The sequence below is a fragment of the Phyllostomus hastatus genome, unplaced genomic scaffold (genome assembly GCF_019186645.2).
Source record: "Phyllostomus hastatus isolate PE091 unplaced genomic scaffold, TTU_PhHast_1.1 phas_scaffold_11, whole genome shotgun sequence".
NCBI classification, from domain to species: Eukaryota; Metazoa; Chordata; class Mammalia; order Chiroptera; family Phyllostomidae; genus Phyllostomus; species Phyllostomus hastatus.
The window spans coordinates 2,507,130-2,534,387 of record NW_025334005.1 but is presented as its reverse complement, the minus strand read 5'-3'; the positions used below and the strand labels follow the sequence as shown (position 1 = coordinate 2,534,387).

Sequence of the window (27,258 nt, the reverse complement as noted above, 5' to 3'; positions counted from 1 at the left end):
CCAGTCAGGGCACATGCCTGGGTTGCCAGCCAGGTGCCCAGTATGGAGACTCACAAGAGGCAACCACACATTGATTTTTCTCTCCCTCTCTTCCTCCCCCTCTTCCCCTCTCTCTAAAAATGGATAAAATCTTTTAAAAAAGAAATAAGATGAAAATTATATGAAGAGATGCCATAATCAAATTGCTCAAAGCCAGTAATAAATAAAATAACAGCATCTGGAAGTAAAAAAAGATTCATTTATACATAGAGAAACAAAGATAAGAATTACAGCAGATTTCTCACTGGAAACAGTGTAAGCTGGAAGAAAGTGGAGCCACATCTTTAAAGTAATGAAAGAAAAAAAAAAAGAAAACTGTTCATCTGGAATTCTATACCCAGTGAAAATATTTTTTTAAAAATGAAGGCAAAATAAAGATTTTTTTTTATATACAAAAGAAAAAAGACTTCATTACCAGCCTGTATTATAAGAAATGTTAGAGGAAATCCTTCAGGCAGAAGGAAAACAATACCAGGTGGATTCTGGACCCACTCAGTGGAGAGGACCACTCGAAATAGTAACCATCTGGGCATATATGGAAGGTTTTTGCCCAGTTCTTAAAATCTTCTTAAAAGATAATTGTTTAAAGCAAAAATTACAACAGCATAGAAGGCCTATAACATACATGGATGTAAAATGCGTGGCAGTTGTCTGAAGGTGAGGGGGGAGGCAGGGGGGAAGTACATTGCTGAAAGATTCTCACACCGTTTGCGTGTTAGCTATTACGACACCACGAAGGTAGACTGTGATGTTAGAGGTGTAGATTAGAAAGCCTAAAATAATCCCTAAATTAATACAAGTAGTTCTAACAAATAAACAAAAAAGGAGGACAAGTGGAATTATAAAATATATACCATTAAAACAGAATCCGAAGACTAGAAAAGAGAAAAAGGGAAAGCAGAATCCTGGGAACAAGTAGAAAACAGGCAACAAGATCGTATATTTAAACCCAACCACAGCAATATTCTCATGAAATGGAAATGGTTAATCCAGTGTAAAGACAATCACATGTTTTGACTCTTCAGATACCCCCCTCTTATTTCAAGTTCGAGCACCTCGAAGCTCTCCCGGCTCTAAACAGAGAATGTGTTGGCCTTAGCGCATGTTCTCGGGTCTGTGCTGGACACTTCTTCATGGGCACCGCCGGCCTTTGTCCTGTCGTGACTTTTCCTAACACCCCGGTGCCTCCTGGGTAAGAATTGTCATCTTCACAGTCCATGCTTTGTGTTTATCACATTAAAAAAATGAAAACAAAGAAAAATAAAGAAAAAAACATGGCCTCTTTACTTTGTTTCAAGGGACAGAAATGTTAGGCAGTGGTTCATAACTGGGTAATTTTGCCTTCAGACGACGTCTGGCAATGTCTGGAGACGTTCTGATTGTCATGAGTGGAGGGAGGGGTGGAGGCCAGGGACGCTGCTGAACACCCTGCAAGGCACGGGACATCCCTCCCCTCCAAACACAACAAAGAATGGTTTGGCTGCAAGTGTCAGCAGTGCCGAGGCTGATAAACCTCGGGTCAGAGGGAGGATGAGGATGGAAATGGGAAGTCAAGAGCCAGGAAACCTCGCGGGTTGCGAACCAAAGTGTCACAGGTTCGATTCCCAGTCAGGGCACATGCCTGGGTTGCAGGCCATGGCCCCCAGCAACCACACATTGATGTTTCTCGCTCTCTCTTTCTCCCTCTCTTCCCTCTCTAAAAATAAATAAATTAATTTTTTTTTAAAAAGAGCCAGGAAACCATTTCTGGGGCCTGTCCTTCTTTGTCGTGGTTATAGAGTTAGAGAAGGTGAGAATGAGTTTCCTTTTCAATCAGAATATACTCAAATACTTATTGGAAAATACTCCTCTGTGTGTGTGTGTGTACACACACACGTAGCACATTGTGTTACAGTTTACTGTTTTTTACACGTGTCTCCCATACTATATATGTGACAACTTGAAGGGGAGTATTAAATCTAGATATTCATCTTTGTGTCCCCAGAACTTAGTACAGTGTTGAATCGGGGGTGCCACTCACATCTAGGATTGAATGAGTAGGATGAATAGTAACTAACTGTCCTAATACTGTGCCTGTGGCTCACACACGTTAAAGCTGGAATAAATTTCTGAGGATTCTTGTGGGTCTGTCTTTGGTACCTGACACCTGTCTTCAGTGTGTAAAAGGGTTAACACATAAGTGCCTAGCACACTAGTTTATTTCTGGGAGTGTGAAACAGGTTAATGTTCTGTTTGTTTTATGCAAATGAATATGTATTCATAAAAAAGCTAAAATTTTGAAGTTTTCTTTAGCACCTCTACGTATTTCTATATGGACCTTCAGGTCTGCCTCTGATACTGCCAAGCCAGGAGCAGTCAGTGACTATGTCTTGGGCTGATGTCTTCAAAGATCTCTCTCATTTCATTGACTGGAAGAAATACCACTTGTGTGTGGTGCCCAATTTGGATCTCGATTTGGATAGAGGTATATCTCCCTCTCTTTGCACAGGAACAAAAGAAACTGGAGACCATCAGGAAAATGCGAGGACATACAAACAGCAGGTGTAAGTTTGGGAGTCCACCTGCAGTGAGGCCAGTGGCGTCCAGAAGCGATGCCCCATCAGATGCTGGCTGTTTTTCCGTTACACATTGATGCTGGGTCTCCTCTCACCTCCTCTTTTGCCTCTTCTGTCTCTGGTCCTCTCGAAGTAGCCAGTGGCTTTCATCTTGCAGGGGCTTGTTCAGAGGGTTTCTGTTGTACCTTAATCTGTCAGCTCTGGGGTTTTAGAAAGGTTGGTGAGGGAGCAATTACACTTTTGAACTATTGTGGAAGAGAAACGTTTCCTAATGAGATGAGAAAATCCACATAAACTTACTCACAAAATACCAAAATTAAAACACCCCATAAATATAAGGCAGGAGCATAAACCTTAGTGACAAACCTAGGGACCTGGCTGTCATGTTCGTGGAGAGCCCAGTCAATATCAGTTTTGGGTGAATCGTGCTGAAAGACGGATGCTTAAAAACTGGACTGACAAGTGATACTGTGAAACAGGTATCTGCGGCCACGCGCTTCTGTCTAGGAGGTTGACAGTCTTGAACTTGACTGTTGTGAGCGGGAGTCCTTTGGAATCCGGGAGGCAGTCTGGTCCGTTGGACCGGAGGTGGGGAGGAGGGTGACTGTCAGGGGAGAGGTGCTGGAGAGCTGCGATGGCTGTGAGAGGACCGAAGCCTGCTGAGGTGGGGCGGGCAGGGCCTCAGGGGGCGGGCTGGAGTCTCCATCCGGGAAGGGAGCCTTGGAGTGAGGCTCTCTTGTCTTAAGCAGGTAGTTATTCCAGAGGGTGGCGTGAGAGGGGGCTGTCCTTGGCCGGGGTCTCTGGAGGTAAGCGGTTTTGTGAGGGAAGAGTGTTTGGTCTTCATAGGATGTCAAGGCGTCGGGATTTTTAGACCCCTAGGGCTCTCCACATCTTCTTCTCACTTTCACTTTTATCTGTGTGCTTTGTTGGCTTCCTTTATTTTCAATTCGTGATGCCTGACCTTCCTCAGTTACCTTTGGGAATGAATACTGTAGAGAACGTCCCCTCATCTCACTCACTCCTTACTGTGAAGGAAGGACCAGGAACCCAAGGAACTTCTCTACGTAGATCTGGGTGGAATTTAGGACTATGCCGATTATATTGCAAAGGATCGAGGTGGTAGAAAGTGACCACGGGGCATCAGATTACTTGGGGGAATACAAATATCGTTTAATGTGATTCAAAGCACAGATTTTGGGAGTCAGTCTAAAACCATTTCACCACCTACTCTCTCATGTTGGGCAGTGTATTCAACCTGTCTGTGCCTCTTGTCTGTGAAAGGGCTGAAGAATAGTTTCTAGGCCGTAGTGTTGTGAAGTTTAAATGCAAAGAAATTAATGTTACATGGCAGATAGCCAGCATTCCACACAAGCTAGCTATTACCATTGCTCAGCTCTGATGCTGACCTCTGCCTCTGACTCACAGTACTTACCTTAGGCAGTTGTATACGGACTGCATGAATTTATTGTATAGTGCTTCCCAGTAAATGCTAAGGAGTGCCCTTTGACTTGTGTTTTGAACACCTGGCTGTTATTTTGATGTCCTTCCTGTGAATCACTATTATTTTGCTTCCCTGCTGTGGATAAACCGATTCAGGAGGAGAAGAGAGTGTTCACATTTAGATCGATCTCAGATCCTTCTTTGTTTGAGGTGTGTAGGTTCTTGACTCAGGTAACTGCATTTTGAGGGCTCTACTTATCTCAGTATGCAATATCCTCTCCCCTAGACACGGTGCTTCCAGACGTGAGTTATCAGGTGGAGTCCAGTGAGGGACATCAGTCTCAGCGTGTGGACCCTCGGGGACACGCTCTGCTGCTCATTCTCTTTGTGGACTCCCACGGCGGGTTTCCAGCCCAGCAAGTGCAGCTCTGGGGTAAGCGTAAGAAATTGCGGCCGCCGGCCTGAGTGCCCTTAAGTGTTGAGAGAATAAAGAAAAGGAGACTTTATATGATGCACATATCTGAGTTAGATATATTTCTGCAGAATAATGAATTTCCATTTAGAAAAGTCTTGCTTCAATGAAGTTACATTATGTGCCCTGTGGAACAGATCTGTATCTGGAAGCGTCCCTGAAATGATGACATTTCCAGGTCTGGTTGACCAGAAGTCCGCAGACACTTCCTGTAATGCTCCCTACAGGGTATGTCGCCCTTAGCTGCCTAGTATATTACCTTGGGAGCTTTTTTTTTTTTTTTAGATTTTATTTATTTCTTTTTAGAGAGAGGGGAAGGGAGGGAGAAAGAGAGGGAGAGAAACACTGATGTGTGGTTGCCTCTCTTGTTCCCCCTACTCAGGACCTGGCTGGCAACCCAGGCATGTGCCCTGACTGGGAATCGAACCAGCCACTCTTTGGTTCGCAGGCCAGCGCTCAGTCCACTGAGACACACCAGCCAGGGCGGGAGCTTCTAAAAAATGCCCAAACCTCACCCTCAGAGATTTCCTTGGACTGAGGTGGGGCTCAGGTACCAGAATGTTTTCGAAGCTTTTCAGGCTCGAGAACTGTTCGCTTCCCCACTGCTTTTCCAGGGGGAATGCGGAAACGTCACTGGTTTTTCGAGGCCTCGCTGCAGCTTCCCAGGCCCGGTGTGAGCGGCTGTGTGCGTGTGCCGGTGTGGGCGGCTCCCTGTGGCTGCTGCGCGGGGCCCTGAGAAGGGAGAATGTGTCCCTTAGGGTACAAGGGGGAGCCTGGGGCACTTATCTAACAGATGGGTGATAACCTGTTATCACAAAGGTTCTCTCTGTTGGAGGGGAAGCAGTGATTTCACTGCTTGGTGGTCCGTGAAACACATGCATCGGAGTCACCTGGGATATTTGAAAATGTGCAGCTTCCTGGGTCAAAGATTAACTCATTATTTCGCTATAATGTAAAAATCTGGTATGGCTCAAGTATTTTGCATTTTTTTTAACAGGATTCTCAGGTGATCCTTAAATATAGTAAAGTTTGAAAACCACCGAGTGTAAGTAGGAGTTGGCTTACACATTTTAACCCAGTAAATCTTGGACATAAGTTTAAGTGCTTCCCGACGCCCTTCTAAACTTTGAAGGAAGTAGCAAGAAGCAGAGCTTATTAACTTCTGGGGAAAGGCTCATAACCTTTCCTCTGGCGTTGCCGGTATGTGTCTGTGCTCTTTCTCCGGGGGCCGACGCTTCTGCTTGGGACTCCGCTCTCTGAGCGCTCGGTGCTGCTCCACGCGACCCCCCCCCCCCCGCCGTGGGAGGGGTGGGGCAGCCTACCACCCCAGCTCAGAGGGGCGCACAGTGACCGGTGCCAACTGTTTGTTGACCATGCCTTGTCGGCGGTGGGCTTCCTCCCGCTGCCCGCCGTCCGTGCCCCTCCTGTCTGTCTGTCCCCGGCATGCGTCTGTCCTTTAGGGGAGAAGCGCTGCTTTCCTGGGCTCTGGCTGGCAACTCTTTATTCGAGGAGCTGGTGTTCTTGGTGTCCCACTGTCCCGTTTGTTAAGGCCCTGGGACACGGACACGGAGGGGACTGAACTACAGAGGCTTCCAGCAAGGGAGTCAAAGGTGAAGATGCCTGGGGTTGTCACCTGGCCTGTGCTCCCCTGGGAGGGGCTGGTAAGGGAAGCAGTTTGGTGTTGCGGAAAGCATGCAGGGTGGAATCAAGAGACCTGAGTTTGGTTTTAGTTTGCAACCAAATTCTTCAGTGAGTTTTGGAACTAAGTCACGTAAGTCACCTGATCCTCTCTTTCGTACAGAGGGTGGGGCAAAGGCAGATTTATAGTTGTGAGTCTGCGAAATGTGGTTTATTCTTGTGTTATTACTTATTAATGTACTATTTTCCATATGAACAGCTGCAAACCTACTTTTGCCCCACCCTGTATGTAACAGAAGGTTGTCAGACTGGGTGATATCAGAGGTGCTTCCAAGTCTAAAGACTCTCTTAAGACTTCAAAGCTGTCATCTTCGGGCTTTTTTTTGGTTGAGGTCCGCTGACAGGAGCGTCATATTCAGTCTCAGGATGACGTAAAGCCTGAGACCACATTCTGACCCCTCCTGGACGTCCCGTATGAACTCAGATCCCCAGTGTTGCCTGTCATTCCTGTCGCGCTGTGATGGTCTAAACACCTCTGTCCGGCTTGACTCTAAAGGCCTGCGGCATCTCCAGCAGCATTCGGAGTGGGATGAAGTAGAAATACATTACTGCACGAATGAAGAAATAGCATCCTTCGCTCTGGCCAGTGTGGCTCAGGTGCTTGGAGCATTGTCCCGTGACCGAAAGGCTGTGGGTTTGATTCCCGGTCAGGGCGCACACCCAGGTTTATGTGTCTGACCTCTGGCCCCAAAACATTCCGTGCCTGGTCCAGGCCCATGCAGGAGGCAACCAGCTGATGCTTCTCTTTCATATCAGTGTTTCTCTCTTTCCCTTCCTCTTCCTCTAAAAGCAATGAAAAAATGTCCTCGGGGGAGGACAAAAAAAATTTTTAATAGTACCTTTTAAAATTTCCTTACACACCTGGTAGTTTAGGACTAAGCTTTGAAGACACGCTCTGTGGGTAGGTAGATGTAGGAAGGTATATGGATATCGATACAGTGATTTTACCTTCTCCCCCCTCTCCTTTCTCATATCCTTGAAAGCTTTCTCTGGAGCTCCTTTTAGGAAACAGCTTGTGCAGAGCTGCAGGCTGCTCCCATGTGTCTTAAAAAAACCACTCAGTTGGCCTCCTGCCCACCTTGTCATGGTAACTTTGCTATGATTAACTCATTATTTTGCCACAGCATTAAAGGCATCTGGTGGTATCTGCAGTTTTAGGAATGAACTTGGAGCTTTTTAATTAAATGCCTGCTTTTAACATGGTTCTAACTGATTTCTTGAGGCTATTCTTAGGACCGAGCTGTAGAAAATAGTAATCCAGATGATGCCCTCATAGCAGTCGCAATGTCTTCCCCTGAATATTGCAGGGTACGTTTCAGAACAGTTCATGTATGTCACCCTAGTGTATCTGTACAAAACACCCACAAGAGCAGGTGATATAAAGCCGTTTTTTGTCACTGCTGGTTGGTGGTAGAACCGACCCTGGAATCCGTGTGCTCCTGACCGCAGCCCAGACCCCCCCTGAGCAGACTGCACGGCACCGTCCCTTCCCGCAGAGCACCCCGGTGCCGCCCGGCGGGAAACGCGCCGCCTTGCGTCGGATGCCACCCCGAGAAAAGCTGGCCAGCCGCCGGCTGCTCCGCCGTTGTGCCTTTGCACAGACTGCCCGGGGGAGGGCAGAAAGTCCCTGAAGAAAGAAAGATGAACCTAGAAGCATTTTCTCCGCGTGCCCTGTGGGTGAGGTTGTCGTGCTGGGCTGCATCAGGATCATCCCCGCTGGCCATTGTGGATGGCATGTTTCGCCCATCACTCTCCCACGTTAGCTTTTCCAGATGACGCTGAGTTGAGGTCCCTTTGGTTACTTTATCAGAAATAGTCTCCCACTTAAAAACAACTTAAAATAGCAGTCTCCAGAGTCACGTGTGCGGGTTTCGCCTTTTCCCGTGCCACAGCACGTGTGGAGGGATGGACGCGCCGGCAGCAGCAGTGGCCGCCGCGGCAGAGCGCCCGGCTGGGAGCGCAGCGAGGGTGGACGTGCCGCAGGGGGCGCCCTCTCCCCTTCGGGAGTCGCCAGTGCCCTTCTCTATGGTGTGCGGTATATATATATTCATTTTTCTTTCCGATCAAACAGGATCCCACATTTGTTTCTTCAAAATTAGTGTTGTCTTCACCTTAGTTCTTTCTTTCATTCGTAAGTAGGAATGGGGTGAGTTTGTAAGGTGCTGGAGTTTTTTTCTTTCTTTGTCTTAAAAAAGTAACCCATGGGTAGGCAGCAGTAAGCCAGCACGCAAACAGTGGCGTTGAAGCGGCCGTGCTCACCGGGGCTGCCGCGCTCCCTCTCCCTGCAGGAGCCCACGCGCTGCTCGCAGCTCGGCTCGGCGCCGTCCTCAGGGAGAACCGCAGCGCGGTGCGCGAGTCCCTCCAGCTGGCCGTGGACCGGGCCCTGGAGCAGCATCACCGGGCTGCCAAGGTAACAAGGAATTCACCGTGGTACTTCTCCCGCTGTCTGCACGGGAGGGGCAGCCAGAATACGTGGCAGACAGGGCCCAAGACCCTGTCCTTCCTCATGCCCTATCCTTTTCTCTCTGCTCCCCTGACCTGGTCATGTACACTGCAGCTGGCCTGGGGACTCACGGTTTACCTTAGGTGGGCCACTGTAACCAGCTGGCTCCGTTCCGCCTCCCAGTGGGGGAGTTTGATTAAATAGGAATACAATAGTAGAGGAAAATGACTCATGATGCACCTCTTCCTTACCTAGACACCCCCCTTCCCACACAAACTTCTGGGGCTACAGCTCCGCTGACTCTGCCATCCTCCCTCACAGCACCTTTCTCTTCTCACCTGCCTTTCTGAATTCCCTCATCCTGTGTACTTTTGGTAGCACATTTCTTACTTCACATGGTCGCCGTTTCAGGGAAAAACCCACAATAAGAGACAAAGCTTAAAGCTTTTTTTTTAAAATTTTTTCTATATTAAAGCTGTATTTTCTTTTCTTTTTTTTTTTAAGATTTTATTTCTTTATTTTTAGAGAGGGAAGGGAGGGAGATAGAGAGAGAGAAACATCAATGTGCGGTTGCTGGGGGCTGTGGCCTGCAACCCAGGCATGTGCGCTGGCTGGGAATCGAACCTGCGACACTTTGGTTCGCAACCCGTGCTCAATCCACTGAGCTACGCCAGCCAGGGCCAAGCTTAAAGCTTTTAAAGTTGTAAGCGAATCTGTTTTATGGTCCAGGGTCTTGTTGATCGTCTCTTCTGAATGAGTCTGTCAGTGAGTTGCCCCGTGAATGGAGAAAACGCTTTTTCACTTGTTTCAATCCTGCCGCGCCTTTGCATGCCGTGGTCTCATGACTGCTGCGGGCGGAGGGGAGCATGGCGGAGAGCCGGCTCCCACTGCAATCTCTGGTCCCTCCGGGACTGTCTGGGGCAGCAGCTCGGGGTAACTGCAAACCGCGCTCTCTCCCGTAACTGCACCGTTGCCCAGGCTCATCAGAGACGGCGGGCCTCACTGGCGGTGGCCGTGGACTCCATCATGAGTGTCGTGACCGGCAGCACCAGCCGCAGCTTCCGGAAGACCTGCCTTCAGGCCCTGCAGGTCAGTGGAACGCCTGGCGTCCGCAGTTTCGGTGACCTTCCGCCTCCCCGAGTGATGGTGTGTGCGGTGCTTCCGGGGACGCGGCTGAATGAGACCTTACTGGGATCCCACACAGTGCCAGGCCTGTCGAGTTTTAAGAAATATTTGGCGAATAGATGGTATGTATACTATTTTATTAATGAGAAAACAAGTTATTTAAAATTTTTACTTCCCTTAGGTCACACGGCTAGGCATGAGCAGAACTGGGATTAGATCAGTGATCCCCACTTCCCCGTTGAAGAATGTTCTCTTGCCTACTGGCGACAGAAGTAACTGAGCAGCCATCAGCCAGTAGGAGTGATACCTAACGAGTTTGGGAGCCAGAGGTCCAAGTTCAAATCTTGGTTTATTTACTTACTAGCTGTGTGGGTTTGGGCCTGCACTTTCCTTCCTGAGCTTCCTCTGCGCGTTGGAAAACACCACAGAGCCTCAGAGAGTGGCTATGAGGGTGAGGGCTAGACGGGCCAGTGTCTAGCACACAGTGGGTCTCATGAATGTTCGTTTATTCCCTTCCTGTTGGGGGTATGCACTGACCATTCGGTGTCAGCGGTGGGCTGGCACAGTAATCCCATAGCTGTGGCTTCCGTTTGTAAACTTTTTTTTTCCGACAAGATAGTGTACACATAACATTTTAAATAATGTATAAACTTTATTGCTCTAATTTTAAATTCCCAAGCTTCACTTTTTTTAAAAAATAGTGTCTTATTGCTTGTAACTTCAGATGTCTTGCTTCTTTTGAGTTATTTCCTCAAATAAATTTCTATAAGTGGAGCTGCTGGGTCAAAGAATGTAACACCTTAATAATCGAGTGCGTTTTATCACCGCTTCAGCTCTCTGGGCCACGTGGCCAGTGCAGAGCACGGGGGGAACGGCATATTGGTGGTTCTGTGGTCGCCCTGGAGGACTCACCAGCTGTGAGATCTTGGGTTGCCCGCTTCTTTTGGGTTTCTGTCTTCCCATCCGTAAAACCAGCATGCTGCATTAGGTGATGATTCCGGTCCCCTTTAACTCTGGTTTCCTACAATTTTATACTAAAAAGCAGAGGCTCGCCGCCCATTCCCCAGTGTGCAGACTGTATCACTTTGTTCCTCTTCCCCCTAAAAGACTTCACCGGGGAGAAGTTCTGGGATCAGCCCTCACCGTGCAGCAGAACGCCTGCTCTCTGGGAGCCTGTTTCAGGGGAGGGCAGTTTGCAGAGCCCCACACAGGCAGATGGGCCTCTGGGCCGTTTGTCTGCTACAGCGAGGGGAGCAAAGACCCTGTTTGGTAGATCTTGCTTCGGTAACAGGAGTTGGAGGAGACGTAGGGGCCACTACTGCCAGGTCTCTCAGGCCTCCTTTCCACTCCTCCTGCTGCGCCCACAGGAACGGGCAGAAACCCCTGACGGGCCCTGAGTGGCGTCAGTGGTTTGCTCTCTCGCGTGTGTCGCGTGCCCCTTCGCCGTAGAGCCCCTGCGGGCACGTCTCCTGTGGCTGCCGGCGCCGGCACTCCGCACCCTCTCTCTCCGGCCCGTTCTAGGTGGCGGACACGCGGGAGCTCGGGACCAAGCTGCACAGATCCTTTCACGAGATCACTCAGCACCGAGTTCTTCACCACGGCTCCTGGGAGGCGAAGCAGGTAATTGTAAAGTAAAACATTCTATAAAGTAAATTGTAAAAGCACCCTGGCGGAGATGTTTCGTGCTGACGGACGGGAGCGCTGAAGACTTGACGGTGGACCGCACGGTCTCCAGTCAGCGCCTCGGCGGGGAAGCCTGTGGTTCAGAGAAACTTTGCAGCACGGGGTGTTACACAGAGACGGGAACGCTGTTGGACGTTGTTTGCTTTCTATTTCTGCCGCTAACCAGCTGCATGGTATTACTCCGGAGGCTAGTTAACCACTCTTAGCCCCGGTTTCTTTGTCAGTATTCTGAAACATACCTAAACTGATTGTGAGATCTGAATCCAGTTGTGTGTGTGCAGACTGCTAAGCACACAGCTGTTCTTCTAATGGTGATGATGTGATAGAATTTTCATGTTCAGTTTTGCCTAATCGGACCCATACTTTTATCTATTCGCCTTTTTGGGTGCTGGAGACAGAGTCGCATTGGGGTCTCCACCCTCAAGAAGGTCAAAGAGCTTCACCTGGCTTCGTGACAGGCTCCTCTAACAGTGGAGAGACGTCGTAGCTGGGAAAGTCTGTATCTCGGCTCTGGGCGTAGCTGGTAGCAGTGTTCCCACTCAGGCCCATTTTTCTGACTCTCTTGCCTCTGATCAGTAGGATCGAATTTTCTGGAACTAAAGTATAAGATGAGTAAATAAAAAAGATTGAGGGTGAAATTATGATACGGCGGTTTCTGGCCACAATGGAGTAACAGGGGCCGAGTTCACCTTCCTGCCCAAAATAACAGAACTCTGGACACAGCTGAAACCATGGTGCTCGGGATCCTGGGTGTCAGACGGTGAGCGGGCTCGTCATTCCTGAGCGATGGGAGACAGGTGCAGCGAGCCCTGGGCGAGCCCTAGCACACTGCCTGGACGAGGGACACGGCCATGGCACAGGGGGCGGGGTCCAGGGGACGTCCAGTGGGCTCCCTGAGTTGAGAAGACGAAGCTGGGGATGCAAGGAGCCAGAGCAGCGGCGTTCTCAGGGCAGAGGCCACAGAACGGAGAGCATTCCGGAGACTGGCAGAGGCCCCCTCCTCTGGCGTTCGGTTGAGTACTGATCAGCTCATTCATGTGAAGAAACTCTCTGGGTAAAGAACTGTCCAGGAGGATTAGAGGGGTAAATATGAAGCGCTCACACAGAGAGGAGAGGCAGGACTATGGGGACATAGAAAGGTCAGTGGTTGCCAGGGGTTGGAGGCGCGGGAGGAATGAGTAGGTGGAGCACAGAGGACTTCTGGGGCATCGAAGGTGTTCTGTGCAATACTGTAGCAGTGCGTGCATACCCTCACACATCTGTCCAGACTCACAGAGGGTGGGACATCGAGGCTGAGCCCTGAGGTCAGCTGTGGACTTTGGTGATGAGGTGCCAGTGCAGGGTCATCACCTGGAACAGAGGTGCCGCTCTGGTGGGGGGCGATGATCGCGGGAAGGGCTGGGTGTGTGTCCGGGGAGCAGGCACATGGGAAATCTCTGTACCTTTTGCTCAGTTTGCTATGAACTTAAAACCGCTCTAAAATACTATCTTTTTTAAAAAAGATTTTATTTATTTATTTTTAGAGAGGGAAGGGAGGGAGAAAGAGAGAGAGAGAGAAACATCAATGTGCGGTTGCTGGGGGCCATGGCCTGCAACTCAGGTATGTGCCCTGACTGGGAATCGAACCTGAGACACTTTAGTTCGCACCCCGCACTCAATCCACTGAGCTACGCCAGCCAGGACTAAAATATTGTTTTTTTAAAAAATAGAATAAGGGAACTTCCAGCCAAGATGGAGGCGTAGGTAGACACACTGTGCCTCCTCAAACAACCAAAAGAAGGACAACAAAAAATTTGAAAACAAAAAACAACCAGAACTGACAGAAAATTGAACTGTATGTAAGTCCGACAACCAAGGAGTTAAAGAAGAAACACCCAGATTGACAGGTGGGGCAGAGGTGGGAGCCAGGCAGAGAGGACTCGTGGCAAGGCATCAGCTGGAGGACCTGGTGAAGTGGCAGATTGTGGACTGGGCGGCCCCACATTTGTGTGTTGATAAACTGAGAGGAACAACTGGGGAGTGAGACAGACCACACAACCCAGGGCTCCAGTGCAGCAAAATAAAGCCTCAAACCTCTGACTGCAAACACCTGTGGGGGTTGCAGTAGCAGCGGGAGAAACTCCCAGCCTCACAGGAGAGTGCGCTGGAGAGACCCACAGGGCCCCAGGACGTGCACAAACCACCCACCTGGGAATCAGCCCCAGAAGGGCCCAGTTTGCTTGTGGGCAGTGGGGGAAGTGACTGAAAACCAGCAGAGGGTGGAGCAAGCGACACTGCTCCCTCTCAGACCCCTCCCCCACATGCAGCATTACAACACAGTGACATGGGTTGCCCCACCCTGGTGACCACCTAAGGCTCTGCCCCCTATACATAACGGGCACACCGATACAAAAACAATGGCCCAATGAAATAACAGATCAAAGTTCCAGAAAAAATACAACTAAGCAACAAAGAGCCGACTGATCACATGCATAGTTCAAAACATGGGTAATCAGGATGCTCACAGAATTGGTTGAATATGGTCACAAATTGGATGAAAAATGAAGGCTATGCTAAGTGAAATAAAGGAAGATGTACACAGAACCAACAGTGATGGGAAGGAAACTGGGATTCAGATCAACAGTGTGGACCAGAAGGAAGAAACATTCAACCAGAACAGAATGAAGAAACAAGAATTCAGAAAAATGAGAAGAGGTTTAGGAACCTCTGGGACATCTTTAAATGTTCCAACATCTGAATCATAGGGGTGCCAGAAGAAGTGGAAGAGCAAGAAATTGAAAACTTATTTGAACAAATAATAAAGGAGAACTTCCCCAATCTGGCAAAGGAAATAGACTTCCAGGAAGTCCAGGAAGCTCGGAGAGTCCCAAAGAAGCTGGACCCAAGGAGGAATACACCAAGGCACATCATAATTACATTACCCAATATTAAAGATAAGGAGAGAATCTTAGAAGCAACAAGAGAAAAGGAGACAGTTACCTACAAAGGAGTTCCCATCAGACTGTCAGCTGATTTCTCAAAAGAAACCCTGCAGACAAGAAGGGGCTGGAAAGAAGAATTCCAAGTCATGAAAGGCAAGGGCCTACATCCCAGATTGCTCTATCCAGCAAAGCTGTCATTTAGAATGGAAGGGCAGATAAAGTGCTTCCCAGATAAAGTCAAGTTAAAGGAGTTCATCATCACAAGCCTTTATTATATGAAATGTTAAAGGGACTTACCTAGGAAAAAGAAGATAAAAAAATATGAACAGTAAAATGACAACAAACTCACAGTTATTAACAACCACACCTAAAACAAAAACAAACTAAGCAAACAACTAGAACAGGAACAGAACCACAGAAATGGAGATCACATGGAGGGTTATCAGCAGGGGAACTGGTGGAGAGAGAGGGGGGAAAGGGTACAGAGAATGAGTAGCATAGATGGTAGGTAGAAAATAGACAGGGGAGGGTAAGAATAGTATGGGAAATGTAGAAGCCAAAGAACTTATATGTATCACCCATGGACATTAACTAAAGCGGGGGAATGTGGGTGGGAGGGGGTGTGCAGAGCGGAGGGGAGTGAAGGGGGGAAATGGGACAACTGTAATAGCATAATCAATAAAATATATATATATTTTTAAGGTTATTTTATTTTATTGACTTTTAGACAGAGAGAGGGAGAGAGAGGGAAGCATGGATCTGTTGTTCTGCTTATTCATGCACTCATTGGCTGATTCCTGTATGTTTCCTGATGAGGGATTGACCCACGATATTGGTGTATCGGGACAACGCTGTAACCCGTGGAGCTACCCGGCCAGGGCAGGCAGCTCAATAAAATATATTTTTAAAATAATAAAAGAATAAGACAGAAAAAAAGGTGAAAAAAGGAACAAAGGACAAATTAGACATAAAAAACAGTGAGCGAGATGATATATTTAAATCCAGCCATATCAATTATCATATTAAATGTAAATGGTCTAAACCCAATTAAAGGCAGAAATCATTAGGTTGGATAAAGAAGCAAGAGCTAACTCTATGCTGCCTACTAAGATCCCACTTTAAATATAAAGACAGAAATAGATTAAAAGTAAAGGGATGGCAAAGGGCATTCCGTGCTTACACTGAAGAGATGAAGAGAAGGAGCCCTGGAGAGGCTGGAGTAACGCCGGGCAAGGTGGCTTCCAGAGCCGAGAATGTTTCCAGGAATACGAGGCTCGTTCTGTGATGATGAGCGCACATGCAATGAGTGAAATACAGTGAAGACAGTTGTCCTGCGCATCCGTGAAACTTTTTAGAGAGCTTTCAGATGCATGAAGCAAAACCGATAGAACTGTAAGGAGAAACAGATAAATCCACAATTGTGTTTGGAGATTTCAACATATCCCTCTTGATAGAACAGAGATAGAACAAGTAGACAGAAAATTAGCACATCTATAGTTTTTAATTAACATTATGAATTAACTTGACCTGATGCTTTATAGAGCATTCTGCCCAACCACGGCAGAGTATACTTCTGTTTTTTAAGTGCACAAGGTACACTTAGCAAAGCAGACCATACTCTGATCCAGTAAATCTATCTTAATAATTTTTTAAGAATCCAAGTCATATAAAATATCTTTTGAACACAATAGAATTGAAATCAGTAGCAAAAAGACACCTAGAAAATTCCAAATATTTGGAAGCTAAAAGATACACTTATCCACGGGTCCAACATAAAATCAAAAGGGAAATTAGAACATACTTGAGTTTCATTAAAATAAAAATGCAAATTAAAGTGTGCGAGATGGAGCTAATGCAGCACTCAGAGTGGAAAATGTCTGTGTCAGAAAAAAAAAAAGATCTCAAATCAATGACCTCAGCATCCAACTTAAACTAGAACGAGAAGAGCAAATTGAACACAAGTTGAAAGAAATGAAATAAAGATCTGAGTGGAAGTCAGTAAAAATAGAAAACGGAGAAATGATAGAGAAAAATCAATAAAACTTAGAAGCTGTTCATTGAGAAGATTGATAAACCCCGAACCAGACTAGTCAGGAGAAGAGGGAAGGCACCAATTGTCGCCACCGGAACTTAGGGAAGTGGCATGAGAGGTTCAAAGGGTTATCAGGGCGCATCACGAACAGCGTTACTGATGTAAATTTGATAACTTAGATTAAATGGACAAATTCCTTGAAAGATAAATGATCCAAATTCACTCAGGAAGGAATAGCTCTGCAAACCTGGCAGCATTGTGTCTATTAAAGAAATTACTGCATGTAAATATTCAAAATATTTACAAATTCTAAAAACTCAGTAAGAAAACAACCCTGTTTTTAAATGGGCAAAAGATTTGAACACATTTCACAAAAGAAGAAACAAAAACAGCAAATAAACATATAAGAAAGATGCTCAACATCATTAGCCATTAAGGAAAATGCAAATCAAAACCACTTCACACCTGCTTGGAGTCAACGCATGGACCGCACCCGGCGTTGGCGAGAACGTGGAGGAGCTGGAACGCGAGTGCCTTCTCTGTGGGCGGGAACACGGTGCAGCCCCTCTGGAGAGCTGTTTGGCAGTTTCTTAAAAAGTTCAGTGGACACTCATCATGCAACCCAACCATTCATTCTCCTAGGTGTTTGCCCAAGAGAAATGAAAGCATATGTCCACACAAAACTTTTACACTAATGTTCACGGCATCGCTGCCAATATTTGTAACAGCCCAAACCTGGAAACAAGCCAGAGTCAGCAGGCAAACGAGTAGACAGGTGTGGTATAGCCATTCAGGGGACTGCTGCTCAGCGGTGAGGACGTGGGCCCTTGAAACACAAAATAGCGTGGATCGATCTCTACGCAGCCATACTGAGTTTTTTAAAAACCCGGAAATGCAAGAGTACATACTGTGATTGCATTCACATAAAATTGTATAAAATGCCAACTAAGCAATAGTTACAGGGCAGGGGTTGCTGGAAGGTGGGGGGTGTGGGTGCTGGAGGGGCTGTCTTTAAGGGCAGAGGAAACTTCTGTGGGAGATGGGCATGTTCGCCAGCTTGATTGTGGTGGAAGCTTCACAAGTATGTACATTTATCAAAACATCAAATTATACATACATCTTGTGTACATGTGCTTTACTGTGCATGTGCAAGTCACATCTCACACTTGTTATGAAAATGGCAGGCACTGTTTCGAAGAGAACAGCAGGACCATTGGCACTTCTGTCCTCTCCCTCTCCCACTCCGGCTTGCCTGCCTGGAGGGGAGGCGGAAGTGCCCCGGCTCGCCAGGGCCGCAGCATCTCGTCCACCTCCCGCCCGCTGCTCCGTAACTGGGAAGGCAGGACACAGCAGGGGAGGCCCTGGAGGTGCTCCCTCGCTGCACCTTCTTCCAGGGCTGTGAGAGCGCTCCTACTGGTTCCGGTCCACCTCGGGAAGCCGCTGCCCACGACTTGAGCAGACAACAACAAATGCCCATTGTGTCCGTGTCCCATGGATGCTGTAACAAAGTGCCATCGACTCGGTGGCTTAAAAACAACAGGAATTTATTGTCTCAGTTCCGGAGTCCAGGGGTCTGAAATCAGGGTGTGAGCGGGGCCGTGCTCCCTCCCAAGGCTCTGGGGGAGGAGAACGCCTCTTGACTCCGTCTCGGTTCTGTGGGCTCCGGCTGCTCCAGTTCTCGGCCTCCGTCTTCACGTGCCCTGCTCCCTGTGTCTCTCAAATTCGCCTCCGCTGTTCTCTGCAGCAACGCCGCCTGTCGTAGGATTCAGGGCCCACTCTGAACTCAAGATGGTCTTATCTTGAGGTCCTTAATTCCTTCTGCAAAGACCTCTTCTCTAAACAAGGTCATGTCCACAGGCTCTGGGAGTTGACTTGGACATATTTCTTGGTGAGTGACTCTTCAATTCACCATAGCCATCCACGTCTTCACATTTCTAGGGGTAGGTTCAGGCTCAAGTGTGTGTGCTGTTACCATAGGACCTGGGGTCTGTGGGCAGGATCTAGAAGTGTTTCAGGCTGTGATGCCCTTTTGCTTGGGCTTCTCCGCCATCCTGGTGAGATCTCAAAAGGAAAGGATCTGACCGATGTTGCCCCATTCTGTTGCTATAGTGATGACTCAGCCTCAGGGCCATTCATAGCCCAGTCTACTTGGCGGTGGGCTAGTAAACCTAAGGTTCACTAATTTGTGCCCAGACTTCCACTTCAATCTCCACAGAGATCCTGTGAGGTAGGTTGTAGTTTTTCAGTTCCGTGGATGGAGAAACTGGATAGAGAACTTCTCTGGTTTGCCCAGAGTCACAGCCAGTAAGTGGCAAGGCTAGGATATGTACTGAGGTCTCCTGGCTCTGAAGCCCGGAGACAGTTACCGCGGAGGACCGGGTCACAAGCCCAGGGAAGGGGAGTCATCAGAGGCATGGAGTGGAACCCATGCTTCTCCACTCGGGATCATGACCGGTTTCCCTCTGACAATGGCCGTTAGTGGTAACTTGTTAGTGGCACAAGGGTGACACCCAGTGGCTTCAGCTGGAAGTTACAAGATCAGTGATGACTTGGTTAAATTCTTTTACCTCTGGACCAACCAGTCCCTCGGTTGCCATCTCTAAACCCGAGAAGTGGAACAGCTGATCTCGGGAGTGACATGGAATAACATCACCTGTGGCTGCTAATAGCTTACGGAGAACGGAAGAAATGAGAGACTTGTTTTAGACTTTTACAGAATATGTGCAGGGAAACGCTGCGGCTGGGGGCTGGGCGTTGGAATGGTGGACAGTGGGCCATGAAGCAGCAGACGAGATAGTACTCCAGGCTTTCTTGTCGCCGATGTACGTACGGACTGGAAACCTAAGCCCAGCAGAAGCAGGAGCAATAGCAGGGAGGCAGCTTTCTAAGGAAAAACATGGTTATCCCCGGGGTGGCCGTGGAGGGGAGACCAGAACTGAATGTCTTATGGAGCGTGACATCCAAGGAGGTGCACCCTCAGGGTGCGTGGTCTGTCCCCCTCGGGGGCCTGGCGGTGAGGGGTGTGCCGGGCTCCCTGGGGCGCGGAGCTCCCTCTCTCAGTGTGGGTGTTTCCTCCTGAGCCCAATATCAAGTTGGGGGGTTGTCTGTTACGTGGGATTTCCCAGGCTGGAGTAAAGGAAAAGGACAAGCTTCCTCTCAAAGAAGAAAAAAGGTGTTTGGAGATTTTCCAGAAACTTTTTCTTTTTTCACTCTTTTAGGGCTATCTTTCTACCCCTTCAATGTTCCTTGGAATGTAATTACTTAGAAATTGTAACTTACTTCAGCAAACAATGTATGGTTAGAACATCTACTTTTATTCAGTTATGTCATGCACCACAGAATTTACCATTTTAAGTTGTGCAATTCAGTGGTTTTAAGTACATTTAGTCTAAATTCAAGAACATCTCCACCGTGCCAAAAAGAACCCCTGTGCCTAATTTGCGGTCAGCCCCCATTCTGCCTCCCACTCCCGGCAACCACGAATCTGCCTTCCATCCCTATGGACTCGCCAGGCTGGGCGTCTTGTGTGTGTGGAACCACACAGCGGGTGGCCTTTGTGTCTGGCCTCTTTCACTTAGCTTAGTGTCTTTAAGGTTCATCCGTAACAGGTAACAGCACTTCGTTCCTTGTCATGGTTGGCTAATACTTCACTATATGCCGTATACACAGTAGGCGGCCCCTATCCACAGGGGAAACATTCCAAAACCCCCAGTGGGTGCCTGAAACCAGGACTAGCACCAAACCCTATACATACTTGTCCCCGCGCTTGCATACCTTTCTGCTTAAACAAATTGACCTGTTAGGTAAAAATAAGGGTTACTGGAACACAAGCGCTGTGATACGGCGACAGTGAACCTGATAACCTAGGCCGCTGCTGAGTCTGAGCAGCTGGTCGCGTACACAGTATGGAGGTGCCGGGCAAAGGGGGGATCCATGTCCCGAGTGGGACGGCGTGAGACATAATCACACCACTCAGAATGGTGCGCAATTTCAAACTTGTGAATTGTTTACTTCTGGAATTTTTCATGCACGTTTTCGGACCGTGGGGAGCTGAAACCACACAGAGGGAACCAGGGATAAGTACCACATTCGCTTTCTCCATTCATCAGGCGGTGGGCGTGTGTGGTGGTTGCACTTTTTGACCATTACGAATAATGCTGCCGTGAACTTTTTGTGGGGGCAGGTCTGTAATTCTCTCGGGTACGTATCTAGGGGCAGAATCGCTGGGTTGGTCACATGGTAACTCTGCATTTAACTTGTTGAGGAACTTCCATACTGTTTGCACCATTTTACTTTCCCACCAATACTGTGCAAATGTTTGTTTCCCCGTGCCCTCACCGACACTCGTTTTTGTCTATGATTATTGCCGTCACAGCGGGTGGCAAGTGGTGTCTAGTTAGTAGAGGTTTTGGTTTGCGTTTCTCCAATAATGTTGATCATCTGTCATGTGCCTATCAGGCATTTGTATCTTTGGAGAAATGTCTATTCAACTCCATTTTGTCAACCCAGTTTTAATTGGATTATTTGTTATTTTATTGTTGAGTTATAAGAGTTCTTTATTCTGGATACAAGTCCCTTATCACATATGATTTGCAAGTACTTTTTCCTGTTGTGTTGACTTTGAACTTTTTTTATAGTGTCCTTTGAAGCACAAAAGCCTTTAACATTGATGAAGAGGATATCTATTTTCATACGCCTGTATTCTTGAACACAGGGAGCTGGGAGGATTGGGTTCTGGTCTTAGTACCTTTGTTTCTCTGGCCAAGTGGAACCGAGTGTGGCAGGACTTTGAAAGGCTAGTGAGGACCACAGAATGGGCCCTGTGCTCAGTTGTGTGCTGAGCACTCACCCCATGCGAGGAACTCGCTAGATGTAGAGAGATGTAGGCACGATGAACCTTCCCTTCCAAGGACTCTATGACAAGAACAAAATGGACATCCACAGAGGCGTGCAGTGCGCATGCCCAGAGCCTGAGGGGTGGGGTGGACGGTCAGTGAGTTGAGCAGGGCTCAGAGAAGGAAGGCCGTGCTGGAGTGAGCTGCAGACTGTAGCAGAAGCCAGTCTGGAAGGCAGGCAGCTGTGCAGGAAGATTCAAAAGAACCGGGAAGAAGGAGGGGCGGTGCGGATGGACAGCCCCGCGAAGTGAGCCGAACCGCCAGGCACATTCATCTCCCTGGGATTCATTCGTGCTTCTGCAGAACTAACTTAGGACTAACTAACATCTCATTTTTTAAGCAACTGCTCCCAGAGAAAAATGACACAGAGGACAGAACAGAGGATGCGCATGAGGACAGCAGCCTGGAGCTCCTCGTAGGTAAGGTTTCACCTCTTCAGGTGAGCTCTGGATCGAAGCTGGGAAGTAAAAAAAAACCATGACGTCAAGGCTTTCCAACTGCACCTTTCACCGCAGCAGGGTCCTTCTGGGATGCAGTTGGCTCTCCCCACCCCTGTGGGTGTTCCTGGGCAGCAGGAGAACCACACTCCCAAACGCTGGTGTGATAGGACTAGAACTCTCTCCTAGTCTGTGCAGTTATGGGTAGATGTGCATGCTGGGAATGGGACCCTGAATCCAATTTGTTCCTTCCTGTCTTTTCTTGTTAGTGTTGACACCACAGGTCTCCCTAGTTTTGGTGGCTCATCTGGGGCTCTGGAGGCTGCTTCTGGAGGTGGTTCTGGGGCGCAGACGCCACCTCGACCTTGATGTGTTATGAGGAGGTGTCAGCGTGTGTCGTGTGCTGGCGATTATACTTGTCTTTCCTCACCCCACCCCCAATACTTAAACAGCATCCGGTCCAGCAGTGGCAAGGCGGTCTAGAGCGCATGGCTGGAAATAACCACAGGCACTGGTGCCTGAACCTGCGTGGTACAGGTGCCAGGCACTATTCTGAACTTTAAAAAATGTATTAATGCCCTTAATTCTCAAAATAACAGTATGAGGTATAGGTAGTATTTTCTCATTTTACAGACGAGGAAACGGAGGCCCACAGATGTCAAACTTACTCGAGGTCACAAAGCTAGTAAATGGCAGAGCCAGAATCCAAACCCAGGCAGCCTGGCTCTAGACTGTCTCTAAACAGCCAGACTAGCGGGGTTGCACTGTGGACAAAACAGTGCTTTAGATTCGAGAGTCAGTTAATAGGAAGGCACGTGTAGGCGCTGCCCCATGCGGCGTGAGCAGCAATGGGAGAGAGGCGAAGCCGCTTTCCGGCGGGGGACCCGAGCTTGGCCGGGAGAGACGAACCGGCACCAAGTGGGTGCGCGCCGCAAGTGAGGGTTTGGTACGATTCCGGTTGCCCCTTCCCGGGGTTAGCTGAGGTGGGATGGAGAGACCCTGATGCCACTCTGCGGCCCCGGCCTGAACCTGCAGCCCAGAGCCGTCGGCCTTTGATCTGGACGAGACCTGATGAGGGTTCTGCGGTGGGACAGCCGACAGAGCCGTGCCCCAGCTCCTGCCTTTCTCCCATGTCTCCCCCAGGGTCTTTTCTAGCACCGGGCCGCGGGACGAGTACGCTTGTTTCCTCCTAGGGGCCAGCGGACAAGCAGAAAACAAGAGGCTCAAGAAGGGCGGCCACCGCCAGGTCGTGGAGGGAACGCGGGCTTTCCACTCTGCCAGGGGCCCGAGCCCGTCGGAGGCTGCCCTGCGCAGCGCACAGGCCCCCGCGGCCTCCCTGACTCCCGGAGGAAGCAGGGCGGGCCCCGGGGGCGGCCTGGAGGTGACCGGGCGAGGGCTGCGCAGGGGAGGGCAGGGACCGGGCCGTCGCCGAGGCGTCCTCATGTCGGGCCCCCTTTCCTCTCGCAGGACGCCCTGTGGCTGCAGGAGGTCTCCAACCTTTCGGAATGGCTGAGTCCCGGCACCTGAGCCGAGCCCCCTCCCCAGGCGTCCAAACCAGCCGGGCGAAGGCTGAAGCCACGTGTAGTCTGTTGTTCAATAAACCAGCTCCCTTCGCGCCGGGTCTGTTTCAGTGTTGTGGGCAGCGCTGGCCCCTCCCCGGCGGCGCCGACAGATGACGTCACCAGAGCGCCCCCGCGGGCGAGGGCATAGAGGCGGCAGGATTGCGTCACTGGTGCGCGCCGCGGGTCCGGGCGCGATGGCGGCGCTGGGCGGGGACGGGTTGCGTCTGCTGTCGGTGTCGCGACCCGAGCGGCAACCCGAGACGGCGGCTCTGGGAGGTCCGGGCCCCGGGCTGTGCTGCTGGGTGTCGGTGTTCTCCTGTCTCAGCCTCGCCTGCTCCTACGTGGGCAGCCTCTATGTCTGGAAGAGCGAGCTGCCCAGGTGCGGGGGCTGCGCGCGCGGCCGGAACCTGCGCCTCCGGGAGGCGGGGCTGCGGGTGGAGCGCAGGCTAGCCGAGGGCGGGGCCGAGCTGTCAGGAGGGGACTGTGGACCCCCTAAACTTAACACCCCCTCCCTAGGGACCACCCTGCCGTCATCAAGCGGCGCTTCACCAGTGTCCTGGTGGTGTCCAGCCTGTCGCCCCTCTGCGTGCTACTCTGGAGGGAACTCACAGGCATCCAGGTGCGAAGGAGGCGGGGCAGAGGGCAACAGGGGAGAGATATCAGGGGTCTTTGCGGAGGGAACAAGACTGATGCCCCCTTTTCTGTGGCTCAGCCAGGCACATCCCTGCTCACCCTGATGGGCTTCAGGCTGGAGGGCTTTTTCCCAGCAGCACTGCTGCCCCTGCTGCTGACCATGGTGAGTCCTCCTTTACCTTCCCCCCTCTGTGCTTTGTTCCTGCCACGGCACTCCTTTCTGTGACCTTTTTTTTCTTATCCCGATTGAGTCCAGTTTCTGCCTAATGAGAGACAGGAACTGAGAGGTGGCTCGAGCCCTCGGGTGTGCAGGGCGGGAAATCCTGGCTGACAGTGGGAAGCTCGAGGCTTTGTCTATGCAAAGGCAGTGGATTCTAGTTTGGGCCTCTCATTTGATTGCTCCGGTTTCTGTGTCTCCAGATCCTTTTTTTGGGCCCGTTGATGCAGCTGTCGATGGACTGCCCCTGTGACCTGGCAGATGGGTTGAAGGTTGTCTTAGGTGAGTCCTCAGGGTTGAGGGGGAAAAGCGAGCAGACAGTCTAGGACAGGGAGTTAGGATGGGACTGGGACATGCGGTGTGAGGGGTTTTGTTTCATTGGTCGGTAAGATGGAAACGGATAGTGGGTCTCCTCTAAGAGTCGGCTCCTGATGTCCGAGGGCCCCCCCAGGGCCCCCCGGAGTGTTGTGGACTAGAGAGCATTTCCCCTGCTTCCCCGAACCCTTGGCTTCTCCAGGCCGGAGCTGGTCTTGGGCAGATTTGATGTTTACACGTGTCCTGCCTCAACTACTAACGCCTTCCCATTCAGTTCCTTTGAGGCATTATCTTACGCCGATGAACAAAACTGGACCCTTGCCTGCTCTGAGCATGAAAACCTAACCCGAGTTTGGACAGGAAAGGGTGGTGGGAGGGGCCTCTGTTCAATAGCTAGCAGCTAGCTGCTCACTGCCCGTCTCGAACCCCCTCCCTAGCCCCTCGCTCCTGGGCCCGCTGCCTCACGGACATGCGCTGGCTGCGGAACCAAGTGATCGCGCCCCTGACGGAGGAGCTGGTGTTCCGGGCCTGCATGCTGCCCATGTTGGCACCGTGTACGGGCCTGGGCCCTGCCGTGTTCACCTGCCCGCTCTTCTTCGGAGTTGGTGAGTCTGTCCACTTGGGCCTGCTGAGGTGTTCCTAACACGAGGGCCGAGCACTGGGCTCGGGGCGAGGGTGGGCTGGGAGCAATGCAGCCTGCTTCTCACTCTCTCCTCAGCCCATTTTCACCACATTTTTGAGCAGCTTCGATTCCGCCAGAGCAGTGTGGGGAGCATCTTCCTGTCTGCAGGTGAGTCCTGGAGCGCGTGCCTGGGGCAGTCTGGGCCGGGGTGCGTGGGGGCGTCTCTGATAGCCACTCCGGAGGAAGAGCTGGGAAGGGGGCTGTAGCACTGAAGGGGCCGCTGACCACGGGGAGCTGGGCGTAGAGGACAGCCATAGGTGCTGGGGGAGGCAGCCACTGCCCCCAGAGGGAAGGGGCGCCTCTGGCTGACGAGTGTCTAGTGCTGGGACAGGAAGGGCATGCAGGTGTGGTCACTCGTGGCCTCCCCATCTCCAGCGTTCCAGTTCTCCTACACAGCTGTCTTCGGTGCCTACACTGCTTTCCTCTTCATCCGCACAGGTTGGTTCTCACTCTCTCACGGGTGCCCTGAGGGCTCAGGGGCCCACAGGAGTGGGTGGGAGAATGGGAGAACTGTCTGTTCCAGGAGCAATGAAAATGTTCACTGCAGTCCTGTAGACAGGCTGAGCCGGGGCCTGAGGTCTGAGCAGTGGAAGGAAGCAGAGGCCGTGGTGTGTGGGCAGGTGGGGTGTCGATCTCCTGTTCCGGGGATGAGGGTCTTTAGCCCCAGCAGGGCCGGAGGAAGTGGTGGGGCTGCGCCCCGAGCTGCTCTGTCTCCCCTCCCCAGGACACCTGATCGGGCCAGTTCTCTGCCACTCCTTCTGCAACTACATGGGCTTTCCTGCCGTCTGTGCAGCCCTGGAGCACCCACAGAGGCGGCCTCTGCTCGCAGGCTATGCCCTGGGCGTGGGACTCTTCCTGCTGCTGCTCCAGCCCCTCACGGACCCCAAGCTCTACGGCAGTCTTCCCCTGTGCGTGCTTTTGGAGCGGGCAGGGGACTCAGAGGCTCCGCTGTGCTCCTGACCCATGCTCTCGTGCACACTCCCATGAACTCTCACGGGCTCCTCAGCCCCTCCCCATCAGGGGGTCCTGCCGGGGAGGAGCTGGCTGGGGTCCCGAGATCTCAGGAATTTTTGTAGGGGATTGAAGCCAGAGCTAGTCGAATCCCAGGGACCAAGAGAAAGGGGCGGAAAGGTGCGGCCCCCCGAACGAGGGGGCGAGGAGCAGGCCCCAGGAGCCGCACGCTCCCTTCCGCACTGTGGACCGCTGCTGCTCTGAGCTCCTCGGCGCCGGAAAAGCTGCTGGGGGTAGAATTTACAGATCCCTCCCCCCAACTTCCCAGGGTTTTCTCACTGTCTTTTTTGCATCAGGACTTTGTATTGGGATATTAAAGAGATTTAACTTGGGTAACCTGGCCTTGGACCTTTGGGAGTTAGACTGTTTGCGGTCTTGGCAGTGGGCCCGGTAGGATGGTGCCCTGACCGGGAGGGTCAGGATGGGGGTCTTTGGCTGCCCTGGGTCCTGTAGCTCCCTTCTTCCTGAGCCAGGCTCACGTCCTAGCCCAGGTGGACCTAGGGCTGCAGGTGCCACGTGTGGGCCCAACTCTGCTAGGGTCTGCCAGGGTCAGGAAGTGGAGTCTGACCCCTGTGACGGAGCCTCTCACCTGTGTCCCCTGGGGGGGGGGCAGGGCTCACCGTGGGGCCCCCGCCGGGATCTCCCAGCGCCCACCGGCCTCGCGGCCCACAGGAGGGAGCAGGCCCTCGGTGCTAGGAGGACTAGTTCCGAGCCCCGGGGGGTAGAGGCTTTTCTGGCTTGCTCCGCCTCGGACCCGTGCCGGCATGCTGCTCATCTGGTCCCCGGAGACCCGGGACAGAGGCTGTGGCCCTGGGAGCGGCGCTGTACCTCCGGGTCCTTTCCTAGAGCCCGCTGGTGGTCTCGGCTCAGCTCTTGTTTGCAAGGGTTTTCAGGCCCCACTCCGGACACGCGGTGGGTGTTCCGCGTCCCCCTGCCCGAGGACTCGGGGAGGAGACGGGTGTGCCGTCACTCCCCGTGGTGCCCCAGGTGGGCGGTGACTAAACCGCGTTCATCTGGATCTGAAAGGGCATCGTGACAGCCACACACCTACCTTGCCAGAAAGTTCTGTGCAGCAGCTGCTGGGGAGGCAGAGAGGGT

General features: G+C 50.8%; 2 protein-coding genes across 7 annotated transcripts in view; both read left to right on the top strand.

The window, feature by feature from the left end:
- Positions 1 to 23,385, top strand: part of CUNH11orf80 (chromosome unknown C11orf80 homolog) — a 49,396-nt gene extending 26,011 nt beyond the window's left edge. For 2 of the 3 annotated variants that reach the window (XM_045855391.1, XM_045855393.1), the window contains exons 9-16: positions 2,341 to 2,503; positions 4,321 to 4,467; positions 8,493 to 8,614; positions 9,626 to 9,736; positions 11,294 to 11,392; positions 21,644 to 21,722; positions 22,934 to 23,121; positions 23,208 to 23,349. In XM_045855391.1, the coding sequence (XP_045711347.1) occupies positions 2,341 to 2,503; positions 4,321 to 4,467; positions 8,493 to 8,614; positions 9,626 to 9,736; positions 11,294 to 11,392; positions 21,644 to 21,722; positions 22,934 to 23,121; positions 23,208 to 23,267 (969 nt within the window). In that variant the 3' untranslated portion in view covers positions 23,268 to 23,349. Of the gene's footprint in view, positions 1 to 2,340; positions 2,504 to 4,320; positions 4,468 to 8,492; positions 8,615 to 9,625; positions 9,737 to 11,293; positions 11,393 to 21,643; positions 21,723 to 22,933; positions 23,122 to 23,207 lie in introns of all 3 variants that reach the window. The other variant, XM_045855390.1, reaches the window with a different exon arrangement.
- Positions 23,386 to 23,412: 27 nt separating this feature from the next.
- Positions 23,413 to 26,501, top strand: RCE1 (Ras converting CAAX endopeptidase 1). 4 transcript variants are annotated; one of them, XM_045855394.1, is made up of 8 exons: positions 23,413 to 23,681; positions 23,819 to 23,921; positions 24,015 to 24,098; positions 24,356 to 24,434; positions 24,905 to 25,072; positions 25,212 to 25,257; positions 25,525 to 25,587; positions 25,874 to 26,501. In XM_045855394.1, the coding sequence occupies exons 1-8, from the start codon at positions 23,413 to 23,415 to the stop codon at positions 26,223 to 26,225; spliced, it is 1,164 nt and encodes a 387-aa protein (XP_045711350.1). In that variant the 3' UTR covers positions 26,226 to 26,501. The 4 variants fall into 4 exon arrangements, with proteins under 4 accessions (XP_045711350.1, XP_045711352.1, XP_045711351.1 ...); XM_045855396.1 differs by having other exon boundaries at positions 25,186 to 25,257; positions 25,874 to 26,242; XM_045855395.1 differs by lacking the exon at positions 25,525 to 25,587.
- Positions 26,502 to 27,258: the final 757 nt, after the last annotated feature.

Coding starts and splice junctions, on each gene's coding strand:
- RCE1 (XM_045855394.1), top strand. CDS start 23,413: ATGACGTCACCAGAGCGCCCCCGCGGGCGAGGGCATAGAGGCGGCAGG. Junction 25,073..25,211: donor CCCGCTCTTCTTCGGAGTTG/GTGAGTCTGTCC, acceptor ATTTTTGAGCAG/CTTCGATTCCGCCAGAGCAG. Junction 25,258..25,524: donor GAGCATCTTCCTGTCTGCAG/GTGAGTCCTGGA, acceptor CCCCATCTCCAG/CGTTCCAGTTCTCCTACACA.